General features: G+C 42.7%; 2 protein-coding genes across 2 annotated transcripts; both read left to right on the forward strand.

Moving 5' to 3' along the window:
* The first annotated feature begins 26 nt into the window (after positions 1 to 26).
* Positions 27 to 6,522, forward strand: LOC137906470 (pre-B-cell leukemia transcription factor 1-like). The gene is made up of 7 exons (XM_068750741.1): positions 27 to 202; positions 1,142 to 1,215; positions 2,072 to 2,325; positions 2,831 to 3,021; positions 3,149 to 3,284; positions 3,356 to 3,503; positions 6,482 to 6,522. The coding sequence occupies exons 1-7, from the start codon at positions 27 to 29 to the stop codon at positions 6,520 to 6,522; spliced, it is 1,020 nt and encodes a 339-aa protein (XP_068606842.1).
* A 3,086-nt stretch (positions 6,523 to 9,608) lies between these two features.
* LOC137906702 (basement membrane-specific heparan sulfate proteoglycan core protein-like) lies at positions 9,609 to 12,664 on the forward strand. The gene is made up of 8 exons (XM_068750990.1): positions 9,609 to 9,629; positions 10,312 to 10,486; positions 10,565 to 10,699; positions 11,351 to 11,523; positions 11,611 to 11,797; positions 11,891 to 12,070; positions 12,161 to 12,427; positions 12,529 to 12,664. The coding sequence occupies exons 1-8, from the start codon at positions 9,609 to 9,611 to the stop codon at positions 12,531 to 12,533; spliced, it is 1,143 nt and encodes a 380-aa protein (XP_068607091.1). The 3' UTR covers positions 12,534 to 12,664.
* Positions 12,665 to 12,717: the final 53 nt, after the last annotated feature.

Raw genomic sequence — 12,717 nt, forward strand, 5'->3', positions numbered from 1 at the left:
TAATCGCATCCCAGTAAGTTGGATCCATGGAGAACCAGGCCCGCATGATGTTGGGCCACTCCGGGTTTTCTCAGGAGGTTGCGGGCGACCCTGACAGCACAAGGGAGCATCACACGTTCGGCCAGCCGCTGCAGAACATCGGCGACGTCCTCCAGCAGATCATGGCTATCACACACGAGAGCCTGGACGAGGCCCAGGCCAGGTAATATCCGTATCCATGACAAGATCGCACCTTGTGTGAGCTGGAAGGTGTGTTTGAATTGTCTGCTCAAAGACGTTTATGTTTTTTTTTTTTGTTCCTTTTATGTCCCTTTTATGTTCCTTTCGTGTGCGGTCCGTGTCAGATACGCATTACAGAAGTTTATGGGGTATGGAGGCACATTTCTTTGACCAATTTCCATGCATTGCTTCATCTGTATTAGGCCTATTTAGGGCCCCTTCTAGTTAAGAGGGAATGTACATGTGACTGAATCCACTATGGTGGTTTCACTGATGTCATAAATATATTTTAGCTAACGGTGCAGCTCATTTCGTTGTTGATTATATCTTCACATCTCCTCGACTCGGCTCAAGCGAGTCCACGTGAATGAGAAAGCTTTGTGGTCAGATCTGTTTTCAGGCAAACCCTAAACCCGGTCCAGTCGATCATCTGAACTCGTCCTGTTCACACTGACTTGTTGATGGATGTCAGTCCTTTTTTCAGGGTTTTTTTTCTCACAAATTCCTGCAGACAACTGCAATGCATCTTGCATTTTCTTTCTCGTATCCTTTGTTTTGTTGCGTGTATTTGACAAGTCTTCAGTCGTTACAAGGCCTCGCAATCTGCCCAGAAGCAAGTGGAGTCCGGAGCAAACCTTTCATACGTTTTCTCTTATTGTATTGTTTTAGGTTTGTGTTATCTCACAAATATGTCGGTTTTTCTTTGTTGCCAACGTAAATGACTTGTGTAAAAACACATCTGTGCCCCACGTGCCTGGCTTTTAGGAGGACAGATGCTGACATATTAGAGTTGGATACAGGTCATTTATGAAACATCAAGATAACCGAATCTGATTCTGTCATTGTAGCAGGAGAGTCTATCAAAGGATGGATTTCAAAATATGTCTCTTTTTCTCCTTTCTTTTTTTTTTTTTTATCGCAGGAAACATGCTTTAAACTGCCACAGAATGAAGCCGGCACTCTTCAGTGTCCTGTGTGATATCAAGGAACGGTCAGGTAAGCGTTCCAGCCCCCCCCCCCCCCAAAAAAAGGTTCCGTGCCGCATTGTATTTCTGCTTTCTCCATGATTACATCACAATAATTCTTTTGAAGACCCATACATAGAATTTTCATGGAATTACGTCAATTTAGAATATAAAGATGAAAGGAAATCGATAAAAATCAATGGACACTGAAAGAAAGATTCTTGTAGATTGCATATTAGTCAAGAAACATTTCCCCAAACTTCAGTCTCCTAATCCTATAGAGTGTTTCCTTTCATTGTCTAAAGCAGGGGATCCAAACTGGGGGGGGGGGGTGTGTGTGAGATAACCGTTTAGGGGATGCAAAGACCTTGGATTATGCAGTTTGGTTAAAAATAAAGAGATAAATGTACGTCCGGAGTCCGGAGTGTGTTTACATAGCACACATAACCTTTTGCACTAGTAAGGAATGCACAGCAAAAAGAAAAACGGCTTGTTTTAGCTATTCATAGATGTTTGTATTTATTTAAATGTAAAACTGCTAAAAATGTTTAAACAGGCTACAAATCGGCAGGATGTTTGGGTGCATCTTAAAGCTTTGCCAGCTTGTTTTGTGTTGAATGTCTGCTGCTGTTAGCTGCTCCACGTTATATGCAAACTTGCTGTTTTTCTAGTTTGTTGTGGAGCCAGAATTTTCTTTCTGGTAGGACAAACAAATGTATTTTTCAGCATACCGTGGATTCCAGCAGCAGCAGCAGCAGCGGTAGATTAAGTTAGCAGGTTGTTGTTGTGGTAGTGACTAAAATGATTTTTTACCAGAAGAACTGATTAACCTTAACTTGATTGCGTAAGATTACATTTGATTTGTCCATTTCGATCCATCTCCACAGCACTGAGTATCCAAGGCCTCCAAGAGGAGGATAATCCTGACCCCCAGATCATGAGACTGGACAACATGCTGCTGGCAGAAGGAATTGCCGGTCCGGAGAGGGGCGGAGGCGCTCCGGCGGCGGCGGCGGCGGCAGTCGCTGTGGCAGTGGGGGGGTCGCCTAATGACGGGAACAGCTTACAAAAAACAGAGTACATGGAGAAGCTCACGCACGTACGACAGATGTACCACACTGAGCTGGACAAATATGAACAGGTGAGATGCTCAAGCTAGAAAAGCTACTACGAGGCACAAACAAAGAAAACGGCACAGCCGCTTGTAAATTGAGCAGAATTGTAACGAGCGGCTCTTTACTTCAAAGGATTGGATTTAGATTTCACAAAACCTTCCTGTCACAGGAAACGTCACAGGAAAACAGCAACACAGCATCTTAAAAAACTGCAGGGGGGGGGGGGCGGGGGGTATACGTACATGCTGGCACCTTCGCATCCACCTCGTACAAACTGCACTAATGCTTAAGATTTCATCTTCAAAGGCATGTAGGCACCGAATGAGCTTAATGTTTTTTATTAAAAGGCTGCATCCCTATTTTGCTGTGAAGATCAATAAATGTTTTCTCTCCCAATTTATAATTCGTTCCATTGGCATTGATGTGAGTAACTGAATTTACGTTTTTAGGCGAACTGTTCCTTAAAGCAAAATTGACTGCTTTTTTTTTTTTTTTTTGTCCCTCTATCCCGTTTTCCATTTTGGCACGCAGGCATGCAATGAATTCACCGACCATGTGATGAACCTGCTGAGGGAGCAGTCCCGCACACGGCCCGTGTTGCCCAAAGAGATTAAACGAATGGTGGGAATCATCCACCGAAAATTCAGCACCATTCAGATCCAGCTGAAGCAAAGTACGTGCGAAGCAGTCATGATCCTGCGCTCCAGGTTCCTCGATGCCAGGTGGGGTTTCGTTTTGTTCCTGCCTGCTCTCAATTCAATGTATTCATCTTAATTTCAGTTAGCATGCAAATGAGTATCTACAACTTTGTGACTCTGTTGCAACCCCCCCCCCCTCCCTCTGCATCAGGCGGAAACGGAGAAACTTCAGCAAACATGCGGCTGATATTTTGAACGAGTATTTTTACACCCACTTGGCGAACCCCTACCCCAGCGAGGAGGCCAAGGAGGAGCTGGCAAAGAAGTGTTCCATCACCGTATCTCAGGTGTGTTGAAACGTTTGCCTGAACGCTTGCTCGGAATAACAAAGATGGCTGACTTCCCTTTGACGCCTCAGGTTTGTAACTGGTTTGGAAACAAGAGAATTCGGTATAAGAAGAATGTCGCAAAGCTCCAAGATGAAGCGCACATATATACTAGGATGCCATCTTCAAGCGTGTCTTCAGAGGCAAGCCAGGCCAACTCTCCAACCGTACCACATTCAGGTAAACACACACACACACACACACACACGCGCGCGCGCTATCTCCCCCTGCCAATACGGAAACCCAAATCACAGGATCTTTGATTTGGGTAACGGGAGATCTGTGTTGAATCAAGCCGACTGGACTTTGGCATTTCACCTAAGAGGCGAGCTGAACTGAAGAAGCACATTGGATGGGAAGCAAAATGACTTTTTTTTTTTTCTTACATGTCCAGCTGATTTAATTCAACACAGATCTACCAAATCACACGAAACCACGCTCGTAGCCCAGGCAACCTCCAAATCTCAGGTTTCCCACTGAAAAGAACACGCTAGGAGCCGCAGCAACATTTTGACATTAAAGATAATACCGCATATACCAATGTTTACTATCTATGCTATGTATAAGAACTATAGTGTGCAGCATTTGAACAGAGAAAACGACCATATTTTTCGGACTATAAAGCCGCACCAGATCGCAGAAGATGACTTGGCGCAGGTCGTCTTCTTGCTTCCTCCTCTTCCGTGCCGTTGATTCATTAATGTTGGATTCTCTCGCAGCTGCTCTGTTCCCATGTTCTGCTGCAGGACTGACAGCCTTGAGTTGGAAATCCAAACAGGTCCTGGGTCAGACTAAGAGCAGTTCAACTCTATTGATTGGAATGGCCTCAGGCGACCTGGACGCGTGCTTCTTGCAGCGACATTGCTAAGTGTTGGACTGCAGCAGAGGTCACATTATGAACTAATAGGCTTCCGATTGAAAATATTTTTTATTTTCGAATTTACAGCTCACATACAAATGAAAACAGAAGAGGGATCAATCTGACCACCAAAACGACTTCAATCAGCGCTCGTATGGGGAAAACGAAGCAAACTAAAGAGCTTAAAATGTGTCTTTTGTCTATTTTATTTAATTCTCCAAGCTTTGAGGCCCATATCTTTACATGCAGCAGGAGCACGCAGTGATTCAAAGTATGCATGCAATATTTATATGAAATCTGATGGGTGTGGAAATGTGGGTCTCAACATAAGAGACCGAGAGGAGGGGTGTGGGTTAGGTGAGGAAGAGAGAGGACAAACAACATCTGTTCATCCCTGTATCCCATAAGACATAAAACATGGTCTCAAGGTTGTCGGGGGGGGCGGGCGTCCCCGCCATCTATCTGTGGAGACACAGGGAACAGGGAGTGTCTGGCAAACAATAAATCAGAGAATATTATGTGTGAGATAACATGAAGGGCAGTAAATTGTAACCAAGGGATACCAAATTATTCACAAAAATATAGCGGTTAAAACTTACTCCACAAAATAAACTGAATATTAGGGAACACTGGGCTGCAATAGCAATACTGTATATATATATATCTATAACTATTAGAGGAATGAAGTATTCAAAAGTCATGACATTTTATATTACAGTATATCATTTGTGATCATTAGTGAGTACTGGTTATAATAGTCACTGGACATTCCTATGCGTGTACTTACTGTTAACTACGACCTGACGAGGGCTACTAGCTGCCAGTGTCTGTACTATAACTAGTAACTGCTAGTTCATATTAGTAAGAAGCAAATCAATGTTTCATCATTTTAATTTATCACATGCCATACAGCATGTGACACGACGTACTCTACGGCAGCCATGACAGGGATTGATGATGATTACATTGATACAGAATCATTGTAGAATTTGTTTTATTTTGATATCAGATATTGTCATGCTGCCAGACTTAATAATTTATTGCAAATATTTTTAAAATGTGGGCTACACTGTCTACACAATAGCAGTACTGTACACCAGATGTACACATACAACATGTACATGCTTGTATACTTTTAATGTATTAACTCTTACTGTTTATTATGCTGTTTTCTCTCTGTAATGCAGGATTATAATATCTACTGTGTCACATTAAGATGATGTTTCTGGTCATGCTAGTTTTTTATTTTGCATGACATTTGCCGTATGTGCTGCTGTTTACTTTCATCACTCCAACACTTAGTAATGGCGCCACGGCGCGCACGTCGGTGGACTTGAGAACAGATATACTGATCATCCCATAGAACACAGTTCACTGTACTAAACATAGCACCTCCCGGATTACTCTTTTGTAATTCCGCCCCCGTTTGTCCTACGTCGCATTTTGATCTCTGAAGACAAGCTGTCCCGAGCTGCGTCTGTTAATGTTATGTGCTCATAATTAATGTGTCTGTGGCGTAGTACTGCACCTTTCCTCGTTCCTTAGCTCTGATTCTATCACGGACGCTAGAAAGCAGAGACGGAGACTCGGTAAAGGATTTAAACAATTTACTTCCGGAATTAAAGTCAAGCAATGCTCAGGAAAACATTAAATCAGTAATTCGACGGGCAGGCTTCGAAAACGGTAATTACTAAAAATAAAAACGATAACCAAAACAAAACTCACGCTGGGACTGGCTGGTGTCCAGAAAAATAAAAATAATAACAATACAACTTACTAAATTAGCTGGCTGGCCGGCACTGGAGAATAGAACAAATAGACGCTGCCAAACAAAACCTAAACGAGAATACACAGTGTGGCAAACATAAATACAAAAAGCATGATCTGGCGCCGGGGCGGCAGCAGGGCCGGACCTAAGCAGGGTGGTAATGAGGGCGAATGAGCCTCGTTGTGTTCCGCCCAACGCCCTCGCAGGCGGCCACACGACAAACAAAACAGGAACGGCGAATCAGGAACATGAGACCATGACAGATTCCAGTTACTTGGCTTAACATTTTGTTTTGCATGCCATTCGGGCTCGTAACATTCCCACGGAAAATAGTTGCAGACATGATTTAAAATGCGTTTTCATTCCAGTGAATTCTGTTTTATCTCGTAGCAGTTTGCAAACATGACTTCTGATCACACGTCAACTTGTGCCAATATGTTCTTAACGTGTTTCATTTTATGCAATTATCGTATGATGTCAACCTGATGCTTGATCACTCGACTCCATTAACGAGGACTTGCTTTATTCCAGCAGGATACCCAGCCCTGCGTCACACACCTGATGGGAGGTGATGAAGAGGACCTTGCTCCCTGTGTATGTAGACATGGTTTACCCACCGTTGCTGTAGTTACGCACTCGCCAACCACGTAGCTGTGGCATTACCTTTTATTAGCATGTGGCGTAGTCCAGACGGACTCTTAGACCCCAAGTGTTGCATTTTACATTTCCTGAGATGAACAGATTAATGTCGAACATTAAAGGACATTTCATTTTGCAAAGCGCCCTGTGGAATTTTATAATGATCACGCTATCAGAGTATTTATAGCTAAAATAGTGAATCTAAACCTGTCACCACAGGGTCAGTACAAGCTGCTGGACTGTGGTGATCCCTCCTGTCATATCTCACCAAGAGAACCACAGCAGCACGACACGATGTCCAGCTGATGCTGCACCTTCACTCCTCTCCTTGCTACCCAGACAAAAAGCCTTTTATGCCAAAATTAGGGTATGTCTGTGAGTTTTGTAAACACGGTACACCTTTATAAATGGGTAACACATTTGCCTTGTGTTAAGTTTGATGTCAGTAGTCGGCCTCTTAACAGGAGTGAGTAAAAAAGTTACATGGATATGAGTTACTTTTTCAATATTTTTTAGCAAAGTCTTTCTCTAAAACTCCAATTGATGTTTGAACTCCACTTGACTCGAGACGATTGCAAAGCTATGTGCGATATGCCGGAGACTTCGATGCACATCATAGCAACTTGGGTGTCACCTCCACTCACTGCTGATCCGAGCTGGAAAGGACACCTGCCGTTATTCCCGGCTGACTAGCGAAAAGGACTCCATCAGTTCCAAATATCTTTCTCTGGAAGGTGAATTAACTCCGCCGAGGCAGGAGTTACGTAATCGCTGACGTTGGTTGGTTTGTCTGTCTGTTAGCAAGATGACTCAAAAATGTTTCGGACGGATCTTGATGACATTTTCAGGGAATGTTGGGAATGTTGCCAGGAACAGATGATTACATTTTGCCGAGGATCCAGAAGAGATCCTGGTTTCTGGATCACTTTGACATTTCCGTTAACGTTGCAGTCAATGGAGCTTCAAAATCTGTTCCTAAATATCTCGGTTGATTATTGACCGATGTTTATGAAATTTGACACAGTCATGTAGGGTGGGGGCCTCTATCTCACCGGATTGGATCCAAAATGAGGTCAGGAAAATATATTACATTTTACCATTAAAACCACATTTACGGATTAAAAAAATCAGCTAAAAATACACATCAACTCTGATTCACTTTTACTTTTCATTGTTGGTGTATAAAGATACCAAGAACAATGTATAACCTTTTGATGATGATCCAGATCGCCATGTGGATGGTGTAGATCCAGTTAGGAGGGGAATGAGATGTTTGGCGGAGGTCTGCGCTCTCTTGAGTGCTTTTCTAGTTTTGCTAATGTAATCATTTTTGTTTTCTATGTTCCTTTGTATAATTAATAAATGTTCTTTTACTTTTTTAAATAAATGATGAACAAAAAAAACCTTTTGAAACGTTTAAGGCCTGCATGTGATAGGAATTTCCCCCCCGAAGAATAGAAATAAGCCTAAAAAAAAAGACTAAAAGAAAGCCTGTGGATTTTATTGTTTCACTGAATCTCTGAACTGTCGGTGAGAAAATGTATTGAATGACATTTAAATGGCTGAAATGACCAAAAATGAATAAACATATCTCTTTGTAAGTCTTTGTGGCCAATGGTATTGCTAAGGACAAGCTGAGTTTGATTGGCCTGATGAATATTTAATATATTTATAAAAAAAAAAAAGCATTTGCAACAGATAAGTATGTTACCGTTTGCACACGTTTCCTGAAAGCGTATCTCATGTTCCCAGAACATTAAAACACAAGTCCAACAAACACACGCACAAAATGCTAAATGATCCAAATCCCCTGCAAAAACTTTGCCACCAAAACAATGTTAACTCTAGTCAAAATTGCATTTTGTGTTCAAATGACACAGTTATGTAGGGTGGGGGTCTCTGTCTCACCACCGAATTTAATCTGGATCTGACACAGAATGAGGAAAATAATAACGTTTAACATTGAAGACCCCATTTACGGATTCAAAAATCAGTTAAAAATCTACTCCGATTCACTTCATGGTTGGTGAATCCATGAAGTGGATACCAAGAACAATGGAGAACCTTTTGATGATGATCCAGATCACCATGTGGACGGTGTAAATCCAGTTAGGAGGGGAATGAGCTGCTTGGCGGAGGTTTGTGCTCTCTGAATGCTTTTCTAGTTTCTATTTGTTTATTACAATACATTTTTATTTTACATTATGATTGTATTGCATTTTGTTCATTTTCAAATATTAAAGTCAATTATGACACAATTTTAAATATTCATATCCCCCCTGTAGAATATTTAAACATATTCATATTATTATTCATATCATATTATTCTTGATCCATATTAGCTACATTTTTATAGTAATTTTTAATTGCTCCTTCATTTGTCATTTAATTTCTCTACAAACGTTTGGACCTTGGTGTCTCACAAAAGTTAATGATATAGTATGCATAGGACACAATACAAAAATAAACATGGACAATCAACAATAGAATTCAGTTTTATGATCAATGACAGTGGCTGTTGAGAGTATTTGATCTCGATTTTTCTTTAAAAATTCAATCGTCATATGAAGAATAGTCACAATGTTAAAGATCTTAAGAATTGGCTATGTTTTAAGATTAAAATTAGCTTTATTTGCCATTATATGTTAACACTTTAAACGCACAAGTGTACACTTAGAAGGAATCTGAACCGGTATCCTGGCTCTCAATAAGCAAGTCAACATAATAATGTGAAAACAGTCGGCACCATAGAAAACATCCAGGTAAAAATATAATTTTATTATGCAATTTGTTTAGGAACATACAAATAAACGTCTATGAAGTGTATAAAAGCTGAAGTCCGAGCATTCCGGTATGTGATTTGGTAGTTTTTGCAGCTTCTGAGACTTGATCTGGGACATTTTGTCTTGATTTGGAAATCAGTTGTTTGCTCCAAAAAAGAGGAAGAATACAGCAACGGAAAGCCTTTATATACCCGACTAGCGCTGGTCAGCAGTGTTTGAATAGGGGAAGGGGTAAAATGGTAAGTGAGGGTTTAAAGGTCGAAAGTAATTGTGTTGCAAAGAGAGGCTGCGAGCGAAGAGACCGTGATTAAAGCTGGACTGTCCTCTGTGCATCATGGATTTCTCACCAGGCATTCTAATCCTGTGTTCTCTGTTATGTTCAGGTAATGAATCCCTTCACATCTGGTTTAACTGTGTGTGTGTGTGTGTGTGTATGACTTTATCATATTTTTGTCTATTTGCTTGATGTCTCTAATGACGTATTCCATTTGTACTTTGAAGGTTCATGCTGTAACACAAACTTAGCTGTAAAACATTTAACAGCAGTCGGCCCTTTCCTGGTTTCTCCTATACCCCATAATAAGCATCTTTTTTTTTTTAATTGGATACTTCTAAATCCGTCTTTCAATCGGCGAGGAACACAAACAGAAACACGTAAAGGAGAAATCAGACCAATAAGCATCGCTTCCAAACCAAACCAAACAATATTAGGATATAATTTGCTTTATTATCTGCATGAAATTATTGACACAACGTGCTTGAGATAATTTCATATTTATTTTTTTCTTCTGTACTTTGCTTCGCTTGTGTGCAATCTGTGTATTTGCTCACGTTTGTTTGCTTTGGGTTTGGAGTTTGCTTGAACTGTTTTTTTTAACCCAGTCATGCCTGACGATTCATAGCGTTTCACTCGTCATGTGTTCTTGCATGCTTGCGTAGTATAACCAGCCATCTCTGCGTGCAGCGGCAGGGAAGGCTCCTGTTATTTCAGTGGAGCCCCGGGTAGCCACTGTCCGCCAAGGCCAGTCTGCCAGCTTTAGGTGCCAGGCGGGCAGCAGTGCTCTGCCGTTTGTGTCTGTAGGGTGGAAGAGAGCCAACAACCAACCATTGCCAGGTCAGAAGTAAAATCATTGCTGATACACTATCACTTGTGAGCTTTGCAGGTGGATTAAAATCTACTTTTTCCTTGTAGACAATGCCCAGCTTGGAGCTAATGGCTCTGTGCTGACGATATCCAATGCAAGACCTGAAAACCAGGGCCAATACCACTGTAGAGCAAGCACCTCTGCCGGCCATGGCTCTGCCACAGCGATGCTGAACGTCAAATGTAAGCTTGTCCTCACCATTCAGTGAGAATGTCTGAGAAGCTTTTTTACCTCCTAGAAATAAAGGTATCAGATAAAAAAAAAAAAAAAAAAAAAAACCTGAAAGCCAACTGTAGCCCCTGACATTTGCGTTAGATCAGTTTTTTTTATTAAAATCCTGACAAAGCCATCAAACAGAGCAGTCTTGTAAAATATGCATTCAATTCACTCACCAAAAATCACAGTGAGGGATCCGATTTGCACGATAATGCAAAAATAGCTTCTGGATCTGATCCGGAATGAGGTCAGGAAAAAAAACCAGATAGAGTTTTATTCCCATTTCTGGATTCAAAAATCAGTTTACAATATACATCAACTTATGATGATCCGGATCACCATGTAGATATAGTGTAAATCCAATTCTGAAAGGAATGATCTGCTTGGCGGAGGTCGGCTGCTTTCCTAGTTCCTGAATTTAACAGTAGTGGAACCACAGACTCGACTCAGAATTTTTTCTTCTTCTCACATTTCATCATTGTGTCAATCGCCACAGTTCTTGAGTGTGCTAAAGGGGTGCAATGGTTGCCCCAAGGGCTGGGCGTCACCAAGCCCCTCCCTGGCGCCGCCCGTGCGATTTAATGCTCGAGTCATGCCCGCTTTCCCGTTCCCTTCAGTTGCTCCCAAAGTACGGCTGACGCCATCGGGGCCCTTACGGGTCAGGATGGGGTCCCCAGTGTCAGTGGAGTGTCGTGCCACAGGCAGGCCACGCCCCAAGGTGACATGGAAACGTCAAGGCTCCACCCTGCAGCTGGTCACCACAGCAACTAATAATGCCAACACCATACAGGTGAAGTTGGAGCAAATGCACGATGGGCGACTGTAACTGATTTTTAAGGCAGAAATAAATCACAATAGCTGTCGCCTCTTTCCTCAGTGGCCCGCGATGCATCCGGAGGACTCTGGCGTTTATATTTGCCAGGCTGAAAACAATGAGGGCTTGACAGAGGTCAAAGTGGAGATCATTGCCGAGGGAGGGCTGGGCGCTCCGGTGGCTTCGGTGAGCACCACCGAAATGACAGTGGTGGAGGGGCATGCGGTCACAATCGGGTGTGTGGCCAGAGGTAAGGCTGCCGGGATGTCTGTGTGTGTGTGTGTGTGTGTGTGTGTGAAACGGCTCCGTTCAATCAACCGCTTCATCCTTTCTTTTCCTTCAGGCTCCCCTACCCCTGTCATCACCTGGTCCAAACTCCGAGCACCATTGCCATGGTTACACACAGCCGTCAATGGAGTTTTGACACTGACCAATGTGGGGCGCCAAGATTCAGGACAATACATTTGCAATGCCACCAACGTCCATGGCTACAGTGAGGCATACACACAGATCGAGGTGGACAGTAAGTCAACAGCACGGTTTATAAAGGCCAGAGGTTGTACATGCAGACCCCCCCCCCCCCATGCAAATGGCTGCCTTCTCCTCCCTACAGCTCCTCCATATGCCACCTGCCTGCCTGGCCAGGTGACGCTTCGGCCTGGAGAAGCCCTGTCTGTGCAATGCCTTGCCCACGGCTCTCACCCCATTGGGTTCGAGTGGAGCCGGGTCGGCAGCGCCAGCCTGCCTGCAGGAGCAGAGGCGACGAAGGATGGAAAGCTGATCATAGCCCACGTGAAACTCGGCGACAGCGGAGGCTACAAATGCGTGGCCACGAATCACATTGGCTCCAGTGAGGCGCTGGTGAGAGTCCGTGTGAAAGGTAAGCTGGGAGGTCGTTGGTCGAGGCCATCAAAGGAACGGGTCTGACTCTGCTCTCTAATGTTTTCTCTCTCTCTCGGTTGCATGTTTGATGTATTTCAGCGTAATCTGCTGCCTCTGATTGACAAACCATCCACAACTTCTACAAGCCTGGTCTGTAGCCGTCAAGATGGACCGTTGATTAATATTTAAAAAGTAGACACAATTCTGTTTAATATGTTGGTATATTTTGATATATTGAATTGAAAGATGTCAGTGTTTATCCTTTCTTTAATCAGATTTTTAATTGTA

The sequence above is a fragment of the Brachionichthys hirsutus genome, chromosome 17 (assembly GCF_040956055.1).
Source record: "Brachionichthys hirsutus isolate HB-005 chromosome 17, CSIRO-AGI_Bhir_v1, whole genome shotgun sequence".
NCBI lineage: Eukaryota > Metazoa > Chordata > Actinopteri > Lophiiformes > Brachionichthyidae > Brachionichthys > Brachionichthys hirsutus.

Coding starts and splice junctions, on each gene's coding strand:
- LOC137906470 (XM_068750741.1), top strand. CDS start 27: ATGGAGAACCAGGCCCGCATGATGTTGGGCCACTCCGGGTTTTCTCAG. Junction 203..1,141: donor CTGGACGAGGCCCAGGCCAG/GTAATATCCGTA, acceptor TTTTTATCGCAG/GAAACATGCTTTAAACTGCC. Junction 3,285..3,355: donor GTTCCATCACCGTATCTCAG/GTGTGTTGAAAC, acceptor TTGACGCCTCAG/GTTTGTAACTGGTTTGGAAA.
- LOC137906702 (XM_068750990.1), top strand. CDS start 9,609: ATGGTAAGTGAGGGTTTAAAG. Junction 10,487..10,564: donor CAACAACCAACCATTGCCAG/GTCAGAAGTAAA, acceptor TTTTCCTTGTAG/ACAATGCCCAGCTTGGAGCT. Junction 12,071..12,160: donor CACACAGATCGAGGTGGACA/GTAAGTCAACAG, acceptor TCCTCCCTACAG/CTCCTCCATATGCCACCTGC.